Source organism: Oncorhynchus kisutch, linkage group LG30, assembly GCF_002021735.2.
Source record: "Oncorhynchus kisutch isolate 150728-3 linkage group LG30, Okis_V2, whole genome shotgun sequence".
NCBI lineage: Eukaryota > Metazoa > Chordata > Actinopteri > Salmoniformes > Salmonidae > Oncorhynchus > Oncorhynchus kisutch.
Genome location: NC_034203.2, coordinates 36,664,372 through 36,685,287, shown reverse-complemented (window position 1 = coordinate 36,685,287; position 20,916 = coordinate 36,664,372). Strand labels below are relative to the sequence as shown.

The 20,916-nt window shown below is 43.1% G+C and overlaps 1 protein-coding gene across 2 annotated transcripts in view; it reads right to left on the bottom strand.

Moving 5' to 3' along the window:
• LOC109874772 (myomegalin) overlaps positions 1-20,916 on the bottom strand; it is a 109,421-nt gene that overhangs the window by 73,158 nt on the left and 15,347 nt on the right. For both annotated transcript variants that reach the window (XM_031810365.1, XM_031810366.1), the window contains exon 5: positions 6,147-6,223. In XM_031810365.1, the coding sequence (XP_031666225.1) occupies positions 6,147-6,223 (77 nt within the window). The remainder of the gene's footprint in view (positions 1-6,146; positions 6,224-20,916) is intronic.

Genomic DNA, 20,916 nt, shown 5'->3' with positions numbered 1-20,916 from the left:
GAAAACTTGTTTTTCAACCACTCCACAAATTTCTTGCTAACAAACTATAGTTTTGGCAAGTCAGTTAGGACATCTACTAAGTCATTTTTCCAACAATTGTTTTCAGACAGATTATTTCACTTATAATTCACAGTATCACAATTCCAGTGGGTCAGAAGTTTACATACACTAATTTGATTGTGCATTTAAACAGCTTGGAAAATTACTGAAAATGATGTCATGGCTTTAGAAGATTCTGATATGCTAATTGACATCATTTGAGTCATTGGAGGTGTACCTGAGGATGTATTTCAAGGCCTACCTTCATACTCAGTGCCTCTTTGCTTGACATCATGGGAAAATCAAAAGAAATCAGTCAAGACCTCAGAAAAAAACTGGAGACCTCCTCAAGTCTGGTTTGTCCTTGGGAGCAATTTCCAAAATGCCTGAGGTACCACGTTCATCTGTACGAACAACAGTACGCAAGTATAAACACCATGGGACCACGTAGCCGTCATACCACTCAGGAAGGAGACGTTTTCTGTCTCCTAGAGATGAACATACTTTGGTGCGAAAAGTGCAAATCAATCCCAGAACAACAGCGAAGGACCTTGTGAAGATGCTGGAGGAAACAGGTGCAAAATGATCTATATCCACAGTAAAACGAGTCCTATATCTACATAACCTGAAAGGCCGCTCAGCAAGGAAGAAGCCACTGCTCCAAAACCGCCGTAAAAAAAACAGACTACAGTTTGCAACTGCACATGGGGACAAAGATCGTACTTTTTGGAGAAATGTCCTCTGGTCTGATGAAACAAATATAGAACTGTTTGACCATAATGACCATCGTCATGTTTGGAGGAAAAAAGGGGAGCTTGCAAGCCGAAGAACACCATCCCAACCGCAAAGCATGGGAGTGGCAGCATCATGTTGTGTTGGTGCTTTGCTGCAAGAGGGACTGGTGCACTTCACAAAAAAGATGGCATCATGAGAAAGTAAAATTATGTGGATACATTGAAGCAACATTTCAAGACATCAGTCAGGAAGTTAAAGCTTGGTCACAAATGGGTCTTCCAAATGGACAATGACCCCAAGCATACTTCCAAAGTCATGGCAAAATAGCTTAAGGACAACAAAGTCAAGGTATTGGAGTGGCCATCACAAAGCCCTGACCTCAATCCTATAGAAAATTTGTGGGCAGAACTGAAAAAGCATGTGTGAGGAAGGAGGCCAACAAACATGACTCAGTTATACCAGCTCATTCCAGGAGGAATGGGCCAAAATTCATCCAAATTATTGTGGGAAGCTTGTGGAACGCTACCCGAAACATTGGACCCAAGTTAAACATTTTAAAGGCAATACTACCAAATACTAATTGAGTGTATGTAAACTTCTGACCCACTGGGAATGTGATGAAAGAAATAAAAGCTGAAATAAATCATTCTCTCTACTGTTATTCTGACATTTCACATTCTTAAAATAAAGTGGTGATCCTAACTGACCTAAAACTGGGAATTTTTACTAGGATTAAATGTCAGGAATTGTGAAAAACTGAGTTTAAATGTATTTGGCTGAGGTGTATGTAAACTTCCGAGTTTAACTGTATATCTTTCTTAATTCCATTATTTTACTATTAGATATGTGTATTGTTATGAACTGTTAGATTATTAGACTAAAAACGAATCATCCAGCGATCATACACTGTTTACCAGGGGGCAGGGCTACCGACTTTAAGGCTAATCTGAAGATGGTGCTGGCTAAAGCTAAAATTGGCGAGTGTAGAGAGTATAGAGATATTGTTATCCACGTCGGCACCAACGATGTTAGGATGAAACAGTCAGAGATCACCAAGCGCAACATAGCTTCAGCGTGTAAATCAGCTCGAAAGATGTGTCGGCATCGAGTAATTGTCTCTGGCCCCCTCCCAGTTAAGGGGAGTGATGAGCTGAGTCTCACAACTCAATCGCTGGTTGAAAACTGTTTTCTGCCCCTCACAAAATATAGAATTTGTAGATAATTGGCAGGACCAAGCCTGACAAACAGGACCAAGCCTGACCTGCTGAGGAGTGATGGACTCCATCCTAGTTGGAGGGGTGCTCTCATCTTATCTACCAACATAGACAGGGCTCTAACTCCTCTAGCTCCACAATGAAATAGGGTGCAGGTCAGGCAGCAGGCTGTTAGCCAGCCTGCCAGCATAGTGGAGTCTGCCACTAGCACAGTCAGTGTAGTCAGCTCAGCTATCCCCATTGAGACCGTGTCTGTGCCTCGGCCTAGGTTGGGTAAAACTAAACATGGCGGTGTTCGCCTTAGCAATCTCACTAGGATAAAGACCTCCTCCATTCCTGTCATTATTGAAAGAGATCATGATACCTCACATCTCAAAATAGGGCTACTTAATGTTAGATCCCTTACTTCAAAGGCAATTATAGTCAATGAACTGATCATAATCTTGATGTGTTGGCCTGACTGAAAAATGGCTTAAGCCTGATGAATTTACTGTGTTAAATGAGGCCTCACCTCCTGGCTACACTAGTGACCATATCCCCCGTGCATCCCGCAAAGGCGGAGGTGTTGCTAACATTTACGATAGCAAATAAAAAAAAAATTAAAAAAAAGACGTTTTCATCTTTTGAGCTTCTAGTCATGAAATCTATGCAGCCTACTCAATCACTTTTTATAGCTACTGTTTACAGGCCTCCTGGGCCATATACAGCGTTCCTCATTGAGTTCCCTGAATTCCTATCGGACCTTGTAGTCATAGCAGATAATATTCTAATCTTTGGTGACTTTAATATTCACATGGAAAAGTCCACAGACCCACTCCAAAAGGCTTTCGGAGCCATCATCGACTCAGTGGGTTTTGTCCAACATGTCTCTGGACCTACTCACTGTCACAGTCATACTCTGGACCTAGTTTTGTCCCATGGAATAAATGTTGTGGATCTTAATGTTTTTCCTCTTAATCCTGGACTAAACTAAATCGGACCACCATTTTATTACGTTTGCAATTTCAACAAATAATCTGCTCAGACCCCAACCAAGGAACATCAAAAGTCGTGCTATAAATTTACAGACAACACAAAGATTCCTCGATGTCCTTCCAGACTCCCTCTGTCTACCCAAGGATGCCAGAGGACAAAAATCAGTTAACCACCTAACTGAGGAACTCAATTTAACCTTGCGCAATACCCTAGATGCAGTTGCACCCCTAAAAACTAAAAACATTTCTCATAAGAAACTAGCTCCCTGGAACACAGAAAATACCCGAGCTCTGAAGCAAGCTTCCAGAAAATTGGAACGGAAATGGCGCCACACCAAACTGGAAGTCTTCCGACTAGCTTGGAAAGACAGTACCATGCAGTATCGAAGAGCCCTTACTGCTGCTCAATCATCCCTATTTTTCCAACTTAATTGAGGAAAATAAGAACAATCCGAAATTCCTTTTTGATATTGTCGCAAAGCTAACTAAAAAGCAGCATTCCCCAAGAGAGGATGGCTTTCACTTCAGAAGTAATAAATTCATGAACTTCTTTGAGGAAAAGATCATGATTATTAGAAAGCAAATTACGGACTCCTCTTTAAATCTGCGTATTCCTTCAAAGCTCAGTTGTCCTGAGTCTGCACAACTCTGCCAGGACCTAGGATCAAGAGAGACACTCAAGTGTTTTAGTACTATATCTCTTGACACAATGATGAAAATAATCATGGCCTCGAAACCTTCAAGCTGCATACCGGACCCTATTCCAGCTAAACTACTGAAAGAGCTGCTTCCTGTGCTTGGCCCTCCTATGTTGAACATAATAAACGGCTCTCTATCCACCGGATGTGTACCAAACTCACTAAAAGTGGCAGTAATAAAGCCTCTCTTGAAAAAGCCAAACCTTGACCCAGAAAATATAAAAAACTATCGGCCTATATCGAATCTTCCATTCCTCTCAACGTTTTTAGAAAAGGCTGTTGCGCAGCAACTCACTGCCTTCCTGAAGACAAACAATGTATACGAAATGCTTCAGTCTGGTTTTAGACCCCATCATAGCACTGAGACTGCACTTATGAAGGTGTTAAATTACCTTTTAATGGCATCAGACCGAGGCTCTGCATCTGTCCTCGTGCTTCTAGACCTTAGTGCTGCTTTTCATATCATCGATCACCACATTCTTTTGGAGAGATTGGAAACCCAAATTGGTCTACACGGACAAGTTCTGGCCTGGTTTAGATCTTATCTGTCGGAAAGATATCAGTTTGTCTCTGTGAATGGTTTGTCCTCTGACAAATCAACTGTAAATGTTGGTGTTCTTCAAGGTTCCGGTTTAGGACCACTATTGTTTTCACTATATATTTTACCTATTGGGGATGTCATTCGAAAACATAATGTTAACTTTCACTGCTATGCGGATCACACACAGCTGTACATTTCAATGAAACATGCCCCAAAATTGCCCTCGCTAGAAGCATGTGTTTCAGACATAAGGAAGTGGATGACTGCAAACTGTCTACTTTTAAACTCGGACAAAACAGAGATGCTTGTTCTAGGTCCCAAGAAACAAAGAGGTCTGTTGAATCTAACAATTAATCTTAATGGTTGTACAGTCGTCTCAAATAAAACTGTGAAGGACCTCGGCGTTACTCTGGATCCTGATCTCTCTTTTGAAGTACATATCAAGACTGTTTCAAGGACAGCTTTTTTCCATCTACGTAACATTGCAAAAATCAGAAACTTTCTGTCCAAAAATGATGCAGAAAAATTCATCCATGCTTTTGTCACTTCTAGGTTAGACTATTGCAATGCTCTACTTTCCGGCTACCCGGATAAAGCACTAAATAAACTTCAGTTAGTGCTAAATACAGCTGCTAGAATCCTGATATCATATTACTCCAGTGCTAGCCTCCCTACACTGGCTTCCTGTCAAGGCAAGGGCTGATTTCAAGATTTTACTGCTAACCTACAAAGCATTACATGGACTTGCGCCTACCTATCTCTCTGATTTGGTCCTGCCGTACATACCTACACGTACGCTACGGTCTCAAGTACGGTAGGTACGGTTCCCCTCTTTCCACTGGGATTTTCTGCCTCTAACCCTATTACAGGGGCTGAGTCACTGGCTTACTAGGACTCTTTCATACCGTCCCTACGAGGGGTGCGTCACTTGAGTGGGTTGAGTCACTGATGTGATCTTCCTGTCTGGGTTGATGCCTCCCCTTGGGTTGTGCCGTGGCGGAGATCTTTGTGGGCTATACTCGGCCTTGTCTCAGGATGGTAAGTTGGTGGTTGAAGATATCCCTCTAGTGGTGTGGGGGCTGTGCTTTGGCAAAGTGGGTGGGGTTATATCCTTCCTGTTTGGCCCCGTCCGGGGGTGTCATCGGATGGGGCCACAGTGTCTCCTGACCCCTCCTGTCTCAGCCTTCAGTATTTATGCTGCAGTAGTTTATGTGTCGGGGGGCTAGGGTCAGTTTGTTATATCTGGAGTACTTCTCCTGTCCTATCCGGTGTCCTGTGTGAATTTAAGTATACTCTCTCTAATTCTCTATTTCTCTCTTTCTTTCTCTCTCTCGGAGGACCTGAGCCCTAGGATCATGCCTCAGGACTACCTGACATGATGACTCCTTGCTGTCCCCAGTCCATCTGTTCATGCTGCTGCTCCAGTTTCAACTGTTATGCCTGTGATTATTATTATTTGACCATGCTGGTCATTTATGAACATTTGAACATCTTGGCCGTGTTCTGTTATAATCTCCACCCATAGCCTGGTTCCTCTCTAGGTTTCTTCCTAGGTTTTGGCATTTCTAGGGAGTTTTTCCTAGCCACCGTGCTTCTACACCTGCATTGCTTGCTGTTTGGGGTTTTAGGCAGGGTTTCTGTACAGCACTTTGAGATATCAGCTGATGTACGAAGGGCTATATAAATAAATTCGATTTTGATTTGATTTGATTTAGATACTACTGCACCTTTGGAGCTAGGACAAGCATTTTGCTACATCCGCAATAACATCTGCTAAATATGTGTATGTGACCAATACAATTTGATTTGATCTGTTGGTTGGCTGTCAGTCTACATTGCAATTTAATTTGACGTAAAAAGTGTCAGATTCTCAGATCAGATGACTGAGGTTGGTCAATGCATTCAATGGTCAACTGTCAGTCTGGAAGTGTCTGACTGGACTTACAGAGCCTTGTCAAGAAGGTCTTGTTTCTCCTGTAACTCTTGCTTCAAGCTCTCCACTTCTACCTTCAATTCGATGTTCTGGAACACAGGGAGAATAGAACACGAAATCAGACTGGAATTATGATTGACATCATCAATATTGTCGTCGTTGTCACCGTCATCACCATTATCATCATCATCCTCAACCACATCATAACGATTCATCTCAGAAGACAAGGAATATCAAATAGAAACTTTAAAACAAGCCAATGAAGTCATAGAAACTCAAAGAAGTGCAGGCACCATTAGTACAATTAGTGTAAAACACAGGAAGAGAGTAGAGGACAGGCTCATTGTAATGGCTGGAATGGAATTAATAGAATGGTTTCAAACACATTAAAACGTATGGAAACCACGTTTGACTCCGATCCATTAATTCCATTCCACCCATTACAATGAGCCCGTCTTCCTGTAGCTCCTCCCACCAGCCTCTACTGACCTGTACTGCCTTGCAAAGACCCCTGATGCCCAGAGGAACAGTATACCCTATTACTCTCCTGGAAACTCCTGCCTTCCAAATGCACCTAGTGCTTGTCCTGTACAGTATCCAGTGTCTTCTATCCCCCTCCAACACCATCCCACAGCTAGCCAGCAACAGCAACCCTACACGCACAACCTGTCCTCTCTCCTTCTCACCCACAACCCCCAAATACCTTCACCATCTACACCTGATCCCCGCACCCCTCCTATGCTGCATCAATTTTCCTCCTTCCCTCCCCCTCTCTCTGCTGTATCAATCAGAGTGGTGTGGTGTGCATACGTAACATTAGTAGGGAACATGGTTCTCTCCTGTCACAGATGTTATATTTTATGATGGGACAGGCTGCCAGGAAACCCAAACTTTTTGGAGGTTACCAAAAATCTATAATGTCCTGTCCATTGCACACTTTACTTGAAACCTATCAAAGTTGAACAAAGAGTGCATATCAATTCATAGAATAAACATGTATCAATCTGGAGTGGTCCCAGATCTGTTAGAGATCTTGCTAACATCAGCTCTTTACCACATCTCACACCAGTGCAAAGCAAATTTTTATTATATCCTTTATTTAACTAGGCAAGTCAGTTAAGAACAAATTTTTATTTACAATGACGGCCTACACCGGCCAAACCGGGACGACACTAGGCCAATTGTGCACCGCTCTATGGGACTCCCAATAACAGCCGGTTGTGATACAGCCTGGACTCGAACCAGGGTGTCTGTCGTGACCGCTCTAGCACTGAGATGCAGTGCCTTAGACTGCTGCACGACTCAGGAGCTAGTACAGGTTACAAAACGTATCCAGGGCTTTCAACAGCCCTGATTCCATTGCCAAACATACATTTTAATAGGCTACTGTGTAAATACAACATAAAGTTATTATATTTTCATCATTATAAAGGTAAAATGTCATTCCCCTCACCTCACACCTCACTAACTAACTGTTAGGCTCACATACTTAAACCAGGGGGAAAACAGAGCATCTCTGAAGCTTATACCAGGGGTCAGGGGTTAAAGTACACACCTTGGTTATCTGCTCTGACAGGCACGGTGAACCAGAATAGGGTTCTGAGCTAGGACAGGTGTCACGCCCTGACCTTAGATATCTCAGTTTTTCTATATATTTTGGTTAGGTCAGGGTGTGACTAGGGTGGGTACTAGTTTTTCTATTTCTAGGGTTTTTGTATGTCTAGGGGTTTTTGTATGTCTATGTTGGCCTGATATGGTTCCCAATCAGAGACAGCTGTTTATCGTTGTCTCTGATTGGGGATCATATTTATGTAGCCATTTCCCTCAATTGTGTTGTGGGATCTTGTCTACAGTGCCCTGCAAAGGATTCGGCCCCCTTGAACTTTGCGACCTTTTGCCACATTTCAGGCTTCAAACATAAAGATATAAAACTGTCTTTTTTTTTGTGAAGAATCAACAACAAGTGGGACACAATCATGAAGTGGAACGACATTTATTGGATATTTCAAACTTTTTTAACAAATCAAAAACTGAAAAATTGGGCGTGCAAAATTATTCAGCCCCTTTACTTTCAGTGCAGCAAACTCTCTCCAGAAGTTCAGTGAGGATCTCTGAATGATCCAATGTTGACCTAAATGACTAATGATGATAAATACAATCCACCTGTGTGTAATCAAGTCTCCGTATAAATGCACCTGCACTGTGATAGTCTCAGAGGTCCGTTAAAAGCGCAGAGAGCATCATGAAGAACAAGGAACACACCAGGCAGGTCCGAGATACTGTTGTGAAGAAGTTTAAAGCCGGATTTGGATACAAAAACATTTCCCAAGCTTTAAACATCCCAAGGAGCACTGTGCAAGCAATAATATTGAAATGGAAGGAGTATCAGACCACTGCAAATCTACCAAGACCTGGCCGTCCCTCTAAACTTTCAGCTCATACAAGGAGAAGACTTATCGGAGATGCAGCCAAGAGGCCCATGATCACTCTGGATGAACTGCAGAGATCTACAGCTGAGGTGGGAGACTCTGTCCATAGGACAACAATCAGTCGTATATTGCACAAATCTGGCCTTTATGGAAGAGTGGCAAGAAGAAAGCCATTTCTTAAAGATATCCATAAAAAGTGTTGTTTAAAGTTTGCCACAAGCCACCTGGGAGACACACCAAACATGTGGAAGAAGGTGCTCTGGTCAGATGAAACCAAAATTTAACTTTTTGGCAACAATGCAAAACGTTATGTTTGGCATAAAAGCAACACAGCTCATCACCCTGAACACACCATCCCAACTGTCAAACATGGTGGTGGCAGCATCATGGTTTGGGCCTGCTTTTCTTCAGCAGGGACAGGGAAGATAGTTAAAATTGATGGGAAGATGGATGGAGCCAAATACAGGACCATTCTGGAAGAAAACCTGATGGAGTCTGCAAAAGACCTGAGACTGGGACGGAGATTTGTCTTCCAACAAGACAATGATCCAAAACATAAAGCAAAATCTACAATGGAATGGTTCAAAAATAAACATATCCAGGTGTTAGAATGGCCAAGTCAAAGTCCAGACCTGAATCCAATCGAGAATCTGTGGAAAGAACTGAAAACTGCTGTTCACAAATGCTCTCCATCCAACCTCACTGAGCTCGAGCTGTTTTGCAAGGAGGAATGGGAAAAAATGTCAGTCTCTCGATGTGCAAAACTGATAGAGACATACCCCAAGCGACTTACAGCTGTAATCGCAGCAACAAAGCTACGAAGTAAAAAAGCTACAAAGTATTAACTTAAGGGGGCTGAATAATTTAGCACGCCCAATTTTTCAGTTTTTGATTTGTTAAAAAAGTTTGAAATATCCAATAAATGTCGTTCCACTTCATGATTGTGTCCCACTTGTTGTTGATTCTTCACAAAAAAATACAGTTTTATATCTTTATGTTTGAAGCCTGAAATGTGGCAAAAGGTCGCAAAGTTCAAGGGGGCCGAATACTTTCGAAAGGCACTGTATGTATTGTTGCCTGTCAGCACTATTTGTATAGCGGTTCGGTCGGTCGGTCGGTTGATGTTTAGTTCAGTTCAGTTCAGTGAGTTTCGATTTATTGAAATTATGTGGAACTCTACTCACGCTGCGCCTTGGTCCGATCCTTACGATGAACGTGACAACAGGGCCTTTAGGATAGGGATTTGGGATATGGAAAATGGACAAAGTGACTGGGAATTAATGGTGAGGTTCAATTGTCCGGTTGTGACCCTGGACAGGGATAAGACACTACCGGTTGTGACCCTGGACAGGGATAAGACACTACCGTCTCTCTCTCTTTCTTTCGTGGTATTGTTGCTTATCTCTGTCCTCTTTCTCTTCTCTCTTTTCACTCTCTGAAATTCAAACTGTATCCTATTCTCACTTTTTCTCTCAATATTTTCTATTCCATTTCTCTCATTTCCTGTCTCCCACATCCTTCCATCTCTCTCACTCTGTCAGACCTGTATGTAGTATTATAGTACTTCCCCCAGTCTATTGACCTTTAGAATCTGCTCTGTCTTCTAGCCAGAGAGGTATTCCAGTTCATCACACCTTCATAGCAAAACTATCTGTCTGTCCTTAACACTCTCACTGACCCTGGATACATGTGTGCACACACAGAGTAAGCAGACCCCCACCCCAGTGCACGTGTCACTAGAAGCTCACCCACACTGAAACTGGCATTTTGGCCTTTTGGACTGGTATTGACACACAACCGTTAGTTAATGACTACGCTGTGTCCTTGCAGTGTGAAATATAAATCTTATTGATCTTATACATTTAGGAAATACTTCAGCAAAAGAAATGTTCGTAAGATAACATTTTACATAAACATTTTAGCAATTTAGCAGACATTGTTATCCATTGAGACTTACAAAGCATCACAATATATGTGCTCTTACACAGTGTCGCTACAAAAGCCAAAGTCACGTAAACAAATTGAAATTAATTTAAACGCATTTCACATTCCATTTCACATCATTAGTCACTGCTTGACAGACAGTAACCGGGATTTTTTCCTGTTATCCACACAGCTCTAAATATAGGAGTCCATGGTGCACCTGCTATTACTGCCCCCCCCCCCCCCCCCTCGGCCCACAGTAACAGTTCCCCTTATAACTAGATATGCACTGGAGTGGTACAAGGCTGCCTGATTGGTCGAGACATGGGGTTAAGAGTATAGTGCTAGGCCTAGTCGCTGACACACACACACTTAGCCATGCAGTCACACACGCATACAGTGGGGTCTGAAATTATTGACACCCTTGATAAAGATGAGCGATAATGACTGTATAAAATATATGATTTAAATACTGAGCTATATTGTATGCTCAAAAAAAGTATATGCTTTTATACTAATACAATTGCTCAGAGAAAGATATTTTGTTTAACTATAACTAAGTATTACAAAACTATATCAACAAGGTAGAGGTAACAATTATTGACATCCCATAAGATTCTAGGAATATTTGGTCCCATATTCTTAGCACGCAATGCTTACATTAAGCTTGTGACTCTACAAACTTGTTGGATGCATTTGCAGTTTTTCTTGGGTGTGTTTCAGATTATTTCGTGCCCAATAGAAATGAATGGTAAATAATGTAATGTGTCATTTTGGAGCCACTTTTATTGTAAATAAGAATATAATATGTTTCCAAACACTTCCAAATTAATATGGATGCTAACATGATTATGGATGTCCTGAATGAATCCTGAATAATGATGAGTGAGAAAGTTACAGAGGGTAAAAGATCATAACCCCAAGACATGCTAACCTCCCCTGTTATTAGTAATGGTGAGAGGTTAGCATGGGTTAGAGGTATGACCTTTGACCCTCTGTAACTTTCTAAATCATCATTAATCACAATTCAAGTGACTCCATAATAACACAATACATGATTTACCATTAATTTCTATTGGGCACAACATAATCTGAAACGCAACCAAAACTAACTGCAAATTCATATTTCATTGAAATATGCTAGACATATGAGACCAAATACTAAACCTTTGACTACTTTATTTACAAGAATCTTTAAGTACCTTTGAGAAAAAAAATTGTAGCTGTTAATCCGCATAATTTTTTATACTGACATACATGTGTAACCGATATGAAATGGCTAGCTAGTTAGCGGGGTGCGCGCTAATAGCGTTTCAATCGGTGACATCACTTGCTCTGAGACTTTGAAGTAGTTGTTCCCCTTGCTCTGCAAGGGCCGCGGCTTTTGTGGAGTGATGGGTAACGATGCTTCGAGGGTGACTGTTGTCGATGTGTGCAGATGTGTGCTCGAACCAGGAGCCCAGGTAGGGGTGAGGAGAGGGACGGAAGCTATACTGTTACACATGCACAGATATCGGGATGAAAACAAGCAAGTCAAACCCATTGCAGAAAAACAAATGTGTTGAATAAATGATTGTACACAAGCTTGGACTATATATAGAAATCCTCTCCCTCCCACTCTGAGCAGGGAGTGTAAACTAAGACAACAGAAACGGTGCCAGGAAATCAACTGAATCAAGCAGATCAACAAAGAAACAATCCCAAGGCCAAATGAACATAATTACTGTATCTGAGATGATGATTCCACTGGGCACAGACGTCATTTCAACATCTGCTTTTAACTTACATTTGGTTGAGTTGTTAACTATCATGAATTCAACGTGAAATCAGCAAAACATGTCACCATGTCATTGGATTTAGGTATTTTTTGGACACAACTTTTCACCTAACTCCCTTACGTTTACTTTTTAAAAATCCAATCAGTTTTCCCACCTTTATTCAATGTCCTCACATAGATTGTTTTGTTGAAATGAGGTGGAAACAACATTGATTCAACCAGTATTTGCCCAGTGGGAAGTGACAGCATTATCATATGGTCTTGCATGGACCGGGAGTGACACGACCATAGAGATCCTATTAACACAGCATTCCTAATTCTATGGACATGTAGCGGAAAAAGGATATACTAGCGACTAGTGACTTGCAGGAGCTGAGGCCCAGCATGATGACTTAGTCAAGCGTGATGACTCAGTCATGATTTACAGTGCTTTGCGAAAGTATTCACCCCCTTGACATTTTTCCTATTTTGTTGCCTTACAACCTGGAATTAAAATAGATTTTGGGGTGTTTATCATTTGATTTACACAACATGCCTACCACTTTGAAGATACAAAATATTTGTTATTGTGAAACAAACAAGAAATAAGAAACTTGAGCGTGCAATACTATTCACCCCCCAAAGTGAATACATTGTAGAGCCACCTTTTGCAGCAATTACAGCTGCAAGTCTCTTGGAATGTCTCCATAAGCTTGGCACATCTAGCCACTGGGATTTTTGCCCATTCTTCAAGGCAAAACTGCTTCAAGTTGGATGGGTTCCGCTGGTGTACAGCAATCTTTAAGTCATACCACAGATTCTCAATTGAATTGAGGTCTGGGCTTTGACTAGGCCATTCCAAGACATTTAAATATTTCCCCTTAAACCACTTGAGTGTTGCTTTACCAGTATGCTTAGGGTCATTGTCCTGCTGGAAGGTGAACCTCCATCCCAGTCTCAAATCTCTGGAAGACTGAAACAGATTTCCCTCAAGAATTTCCCTGTATTTAGTGTCATCCATCATTCCTTCAAATCTGACCAGTTTCCCAGTCCCTGCCGATGGAAAAACATTCCCACAGCATGATGCTGCCACCACCATGCTTCACTGCGGGGATGGTGTTCTCAGGGTGATGTGACGTGTTGGGTTTGTGCCAGACATAGCGTTTTCCTTGATGGCTCAATTTTAGTCAGAGTAGCTTCTTCCATATGTTTGGGGAGTCTCCCACATGCCTTCTGGCGTACACCAAACGTGTTTGCTTATTTTTTTCTTTAAGCAATGGTTTTATTCTGGCCACTCTTCCGTAAAGCCCAGCTTTATGGATTGTACGGCTTAAAGTGGTCCTATGGACAGATACTCCAATCTCCTCTGTGGAGCTTTGCAGCACCTTCAGGGTTACCTTTGGTCTCTTTGTTGCCTTCCTGATTAATGCCCTCCTTGCCTGGTCCGTGATTTTTAGTGGGCGGCTCTTGGCAAGTTTGTTGGTGGTGCCAGAATATATATGTTAAAAGTTTTGGTTATTTTTTTATAACCCAACCCTGATCTGTACTTCTCCCTGACCTGTTTGGAGAGCTCCTTGGTCTTCATGGTGCAGTTTGTTTGGTGGTGCCCCTTGCTTAGTGGTGTTGCAGACTCTGGGGCCTTTCAGAACAGGTCATATTCTGAGATCATGTGACAGATTATGTGACACTTAGATTGCACACAGGTGGACTTTATTTAATTAATTGTGTGACTTCATAGCAAAGGGGGTGAATACATATGCACGCACCACTTTTACGTAATTCTCTTCATTTCACTTCACCAATTTGGACTATTTTGTGTATGTCTATTACATGAAATCTACATAAAAATCCATTTAAATTACAGGTTGTATTGCAACAAAATAGGAAAAATGCCAAGATGGTGAATACTTTTGCAAGGCACTGTATGAGATAGTTTGGATGACCATCTGTGGGCTATCGCAGGGGTCCATCACACCTGTGGTATTCTCTAGGAAGGGACGTTCCCTTCTCACAGAACGCTGGGAGCGTGGACACTGTTGAAGGTGTGAAGACACAATGAAACGTGAAATTGACTGAATGAATGTTACTGTGTGAATTAAATTGCCATGTTTGGATTGTTTCAAGTGTTCCTAAAGAGCTATAAATGTTGATATGTTTCATTGTGCTGGATTTATTGTTAATTTGTTTATCGGAAGGCGGTCAGTTCAAAGAGGGAGCAACACACTCCTATCATTGAGATGAGAGTTGTGATGATTAGATCCAAGAATGCGTGTGTTGCTTTCATGCCTTTTGTTGTAATGTTTTGTGCCATGCAAAGTGATGTTAATTAGACAATATGAGATACTGGGATTTGGCTGGGTTGACACTTTGCTCATGGAGTCAATGTAATTCTCCTGGCGTAGCGTTCCATTACATTATAGTGTGTTTTTATACATAACCTATAGACTTTTAGATATTTTGTATCTTGTGGCAACCGCCATCGATAAAAAACAGTACTGTGCAGCCGTCTTCATCAACCTGGCCAAGGCTTCCACATTCCTATCGGCAGACTCAATAGCCTCGGTTTCTCAAATGACTGCCTCCCCTGGTTCACCAACTACTTCTCAGATAGAGTTCAGTGTGTCAAATCGGAGGGCCCGTTGTCTGGACCTCTAGCAGTCTCTATAGGGGTGCCACAGGGTTCAATTCATGGGCCGACTCTTTTCTCTGTATATATCAATGATGTCGCTCTTGCTGCTGCTGCTGATTCTCTGATCCACCACACTGTGTTAACAAACCTCCAAACAAGCTTCAATGCCATGCAACACTCCTTCCGTGGCCTCCAACTCCAAGTAAAACTAAATGCATGCTCTTCAACCGATTGCTGCCCGCACCCGCCCAACCAGCATCACTACTCTGGACGGTTCTGAACAACTACAAATACCTAGGTGTCTGGTTAGACTGTAAACTCTCCTTCCAGACTCACATTAAGCATCTCCAATCCAATTTTAAATCGTGAATTGGCTTCCTATTTCGCAACAAAGCATCCTTCACTCATGCTGCCAAACATACCCTCGTAGAACTGATTATCCTACCGATCCTTGACTTCGGCGATGTCATTTACAAAATATTTTCCAACACTCTACTCAGCAAATTGGATGTAGTCTATCACAGTGCCATCCGTTTTGTCACCAAAGCCCCATATACTACCCACCACTGCTCTCGTTGGCTGGCCTTCGCTACATATTCGGCACCAAAACCACTGGCTCCAGGTCATCCAGGTCATCTAAGTCTTTGCTAGGTAAAGCCCCGCCTTATGTCAGCTCACTGGTCACCATAGCAACACCCACCCGTAGCACACGCTCCAGCAGGTATATTTCACTGGTCATCCCCAATGCCAACACTTCCTTTGGCCGCCTTTCCTTCCAGTTCTCTGCTGCCAGTGACTGGAACGAATTGCAAAAAATCACTGAAGCTGGAGACTTATATCTCCCTCTCTAACTTTAAGCATCAGCTGTCAGAGCAGCTTACCGATCACTGTACCTGTACACAGCCCATCTGTCAATAGCACACCCAACTGCCTCATCCTCATATTGTTATTTTTGTTGTTGTTGCTTTTATGCACCCTAGTATCTCCACATGCACATCATCATCTGCACTTCTATCACTCCAGTGTTAATGCTAAATTGTAATTATTTTGCCTCTATGGCCTATTTATTGCCTTACCTCCCTAATCTTACTACATTTGTACACACTGTACATATACTTTTATATTGTGTTATTGACTGTAGGTTTATTTATTCCATGTGTAACTCTGTATTGATGTTTATGTCACACTTCTTTGCTTTATCTTGGCCAGGTCGCAGTTATAAATGAGAACTTGTTCTCAACTGGCCTACCTGGTTAAATAAAGGTGATCTGGCCTACCTGGTTAAATAAAGGTGATCTGGCCTACCTGGTTAAATACTTCTGGTATGTACTATTTGTCAATTGTATTCTTATTGTGTAACTGTAATAAATCTGACTACGTTTAAATGGATACGAACCGTAGTCCTCATACTTCAGAATAATATTCCTTGAATTATTATTTTGTGAATAGTAATTATAATGGTTACTAATGGTAATTATAACCTGGGTGGTTCGAGCAGTGAATGCTGATTGGCTGACAGCCGTGGTATATCAGAACGTACACCACGGGTATGACATTTTTTTTTTACTGCTCTAATTACACTAGTAACCAGTTTATAATAGCAATAATGCACCTTGGGGGTTTGTGGTATATGGCCAATATACCTTGGATAAGGGCTGTATCCAGGCAATCCGCGTTGCATCGTGCTTAAGAACAGCCCTTAGCTGTGGTATATTGGCCATATTCCACACCCCCTCATGCCTATTGCTTAATTATAACATGATAAACCATGAAAGTGTCAGTTTGGTCAAACCTCTTTCTACTCAATTAGCTGTGGCATGCACGATAGAGGACGAGTCAGAGCACATTCAGGTCTTGTTTATTTGGATCAGATCAGCCATCTTGTTATTTGGATAGGGTTAGCCATCTTGTTAATTTGGATAAGGTCAGCCATCTTGTTTATTTGGATCATATCAGCCATCTTGTTTGCATGATTCTCATATCAGAGGTTTACTGATGATCAGGGAGGAGATTAAGGGCTGAAGAAGAATGTATTGGAAGAATGTAGACACACACAATCACACACTCACACACAGATGAAAGCAAGCATGAAAACATACAAACACACACATATACACACACACAGCACATAGCCTCGCACATTAATCTCTCTACCTGTCTGGAGTGGTGGCCTATAGGGATTCTGGCGAAGGGACCAATAATGGATTTTACCATTTCCATACGCACCCAGACAACAGCTGGCTCACAGAATCACCTTACACATACACAGACCAAGAACACACAAACACACTTAGAACACACACACACGCACACACCCACTCACACATACACTATATATACAAAAGTATGTGGACACCCCTTCAAATTAGTGGATTTGGCTATTTCAGCAACACCCCTTGCTGACAGGTGTATGAAATCGAGCACACAGCCATACAATCTCCATAGACCAACATTGGCAGTACAATGTCTTTACTGAAGAGCTCAGTGACTTTCAATGTGGCACCGTCATAGGATGCCACCTTTCTGACGGACAAATCTAGGTTTGGCGGATGCCAGGAGAACACCACCTGCCAGAATGCATAGAGTCAATTGTAACGTCTGGTGGAGGAGGCATAGTGGTCTGGGGCTGTTTTTCATGGTTTGGGCTAGTTCCTGTGAAGGGAAATCTTAACGCTACAGCAATACAATGACATTCTAGAGCCCTCAAACTCAACTCTGCACCTCAAAGCCAGTTCCACTGCATTTTTCATTGTTCCCCTCTAATCAGGGACTTATTTAGACCAGCGACACCAGGTTTCAGCAATTAATTAACAGGTAGAACAGAAAACCAACAGGCTCCAGACCTCTTGGTTAAGAGTTGAGTACCCTGGCCTCCCGGGTGGCGCAGTGGTTAAGGGCACTATACTTCAGCTTGGCTGACAGCCGTGGTATATTTTTTTGTGCCACCAGAGACCCTGGGTTCGTGCCCAGGCTCTGTCGTAACCGGCCGCGACCGGGAGGTCCGTGGGGCGACGCACAATTGGCCTATCGTCGTCCGGGTTAGGGAGGGCATGGCCGGTAGGGATATCCTTGTCTCATCGTGCACCAGCAACACCTGTGGTGGGCCGGGCGCAGTGCGTGCTAACCAAGGTTGCCAGGTGCACGGTGTTTCCTCCGACACATTGGTGCAGCTGGCTTCCGGGGTGGATGCGCGCTGTGTTAAGAAGCAGTGCGGCTTGGTTGGATTGTGTATCGGAGGACGCATGACTTTCAACCTTCGTCTGTCTCTCGAGCCCGTACAGGATCTGTAGCGATGAGACAAGATAGTAGCTACTAACAATTGGATACCACGAAATTGGGGAGAAAAAGGGGTAAAAAAAAAAGTTGAGTTGAGTACCCTTATTCTAAATTATTTTGTGCTTCCAACTTTGTGGCAACAGTTTGGGGAAGGCCTGCTCCTGTTTCAGCATGACAATTCTGTCGTTCACAAAGCGAGGTCCATACAGAAATAGTTTTATGAGATCAGTGTGGAAGAACTTGACTGGCATGCACAGAGCCCTGACCTCAACCCCATCAAACACCTTTGGGATCAATTGGAACGCCGACTGTGAGCCAAGCCTAATCGCCCAACATCAGTTGCCGACCTCACTAAGGTTCTTGTGGCTGAGTAGAAACAAATGCCCGCTGCAATGTTCAGACATCTAGTGGAAAGCCTTCCCAGAAGAGTGGAGGCTGTATATAGCAGCAAAGGGGGGACCAACTCCATAATAATGCCCATGATTTTGGAATGAGATGTTCGATGAGCCGGTGTCCACATACTTTCGGTAATGTAGTGTATATATGATCTCACACACCCTCCCCTCACACCCCCTTTTAACATGCATCTCGGAGGTCAGATAAGGCAGCAGGTTACCATCTCATACCCCAGACTGCTGCCCTTTCCCTGGGTTTAGGAGCTGCTGTGTGTGTGTGTGCGTGGGTGGGTTCCAAAGGTCCTCACAAGGATAGGAAAAAAGGAAGGAAAAAGCCTAACCCGCAAACATAGACAATATGCTATAAGCTACAGTCAAAGACTGCAGAACGATTTTTTGACAGGGGTTGCAGGATTGTTTTTTGTTGCCTGATTTTGATATGTTTCTGCTTATAATTTATAGGGGAGGGTCTGGGTGGGTGTCTGTCCACGGTGCGGGACGTGGACCCCACTTCACCATAGTCTTTGTCTGCCTCCTCAACCGCCTCCGTGGCCTCTTATCGGCAGCGACCCTTGCCGCCGACCTCGAACTGGGGACCCTAGCAATGGGTCCCGAATGGACGGGAGATTCCGGCAGCACCGGACAGGCGGGAGACTCCTGCAGTGCTTAGCTCATCTCCCACTCCCCAGGTGCTCTCATTTGTTGACTTCTGTAACCATAAAGCCTTGGTTTCATGCATGTTAACATTAGAAGCCTACTCCCTAAGTTTGTTTTACTCACTGCTTTAGCACACTCTGCCAACCCGGATGTCTTAACCATGTCGGATTCCTGGCGTAGGAAAACAACCAAAAACCCTGAAATCTCCATCCCCAACTATAACATTTTCCGCCAAGATAGAACTGCCAAAGGGGGCGGTGTTGCAATCTACTGCAAAGATAGCCTGCAGAGTTCTGTCTTAATATCCAGGTCTGTACCCAAACAATTCGAGCTTCTACTTCTAAAAATGCACCTTTCCAGAAACAAGTCTCTCACTGTTGCCGCTTGCTATAGACCACCCTCTGCCCCCAGCTGTGCCCTCGACACCATATGTGAATTGATTCCCCCCCATATATCTTCTGAGCTCGTGCTATTAGGTGACCTAAACTGGGACATGCTTAACACCCCGGCCATCCGACAATCTAAACTTGATGCCCTCAATCTCACACAAATTATCAATGAACCTACCATGTACAACCTCAAATCCGTAAACACAGGCACCCTCATAGATATCATCCTAACTAACTCACCCTCCAAATACACCTTTGCTGTTTTCAATCAAGATCTCAGCGATCACTGCCTCATTGCATGCACCCGTAATGGGTCTGCGACCAAACGATCACCCCTCATCACTGTCAAACGCTTCCTAAAACACTTCTGCGAGCAGGCCTTTCTAATCGACCTAGCCGGGGTATCCTGGAATGACATTGACCTCATCCCGTCAGTAGAGGATGCCTGGTTATTCTTTAAAAGTGCCTTCCTCACCATCTTAAATAAGCATGCCCCGTTCAAAAAATGTAGAACTAGGGAAAGATTTAGTCCTTGGTTCACTCCAAACTTGTCTGCCCTTGACCAGCACAAAAACATCCTGAGGCGTTCTGCATTAGCATCGAATAGCCCCCGTGATATGCAACTTTTCAGGGAAGTGAGGAACAAATATACACAGGCAGTTAGGAAAGCTAAGGCTAGCTTTTTCAAACAGAAATTTGCATCCTGTAGTACAAACTCAAAAAAGTTCTGGGACACTGTAAAGTCCATGGAGAATAAGAGCACCTCCTCCCAGCTGCCCACTGCTCTGAGGCTAGGAAACATTGTTACCACCGATAAACCCACTATAATTGAGCATTTCAATACGGCTGTCCATGCTTTCCACCTGGCTACCCCTACCCCGGTAAACAGCCCTGCACCCTCCACAGCAACCCACCCAAGCCCCCACCATTTCTCCTTCACCCAAATTCAGATAGCTGATGTTCTGAAAGCGCTGCAAAATCTGGACCCCTACAAATCAGCCGGACTAGACAATCTGGACGCTCTCTTTCTAAAATAATCTGCCGAAATTGTTGCAGCCACTATTACTAGCCTGTTCAACCTCTCTTTCGTAAATGTCTGAGATTCCCAAAGATTGGACAGCTGCCGCAGTCTTCCCCCTCTTCAAAGGGGTTAACACTCTAGACCCAAACTGCTACAGACCTATATCTATGCTACCCTGTCTTTCTAAGGTCTTCGAAAGCCAAGTTAACAAACAGATTACCGACCATTTCGAATCCCACCGTACCTTCGCCGCTATGCAATCTGGTTTCCGAGCTGGTCATGGGTGCACCTCAGCCACGCTCAAGGT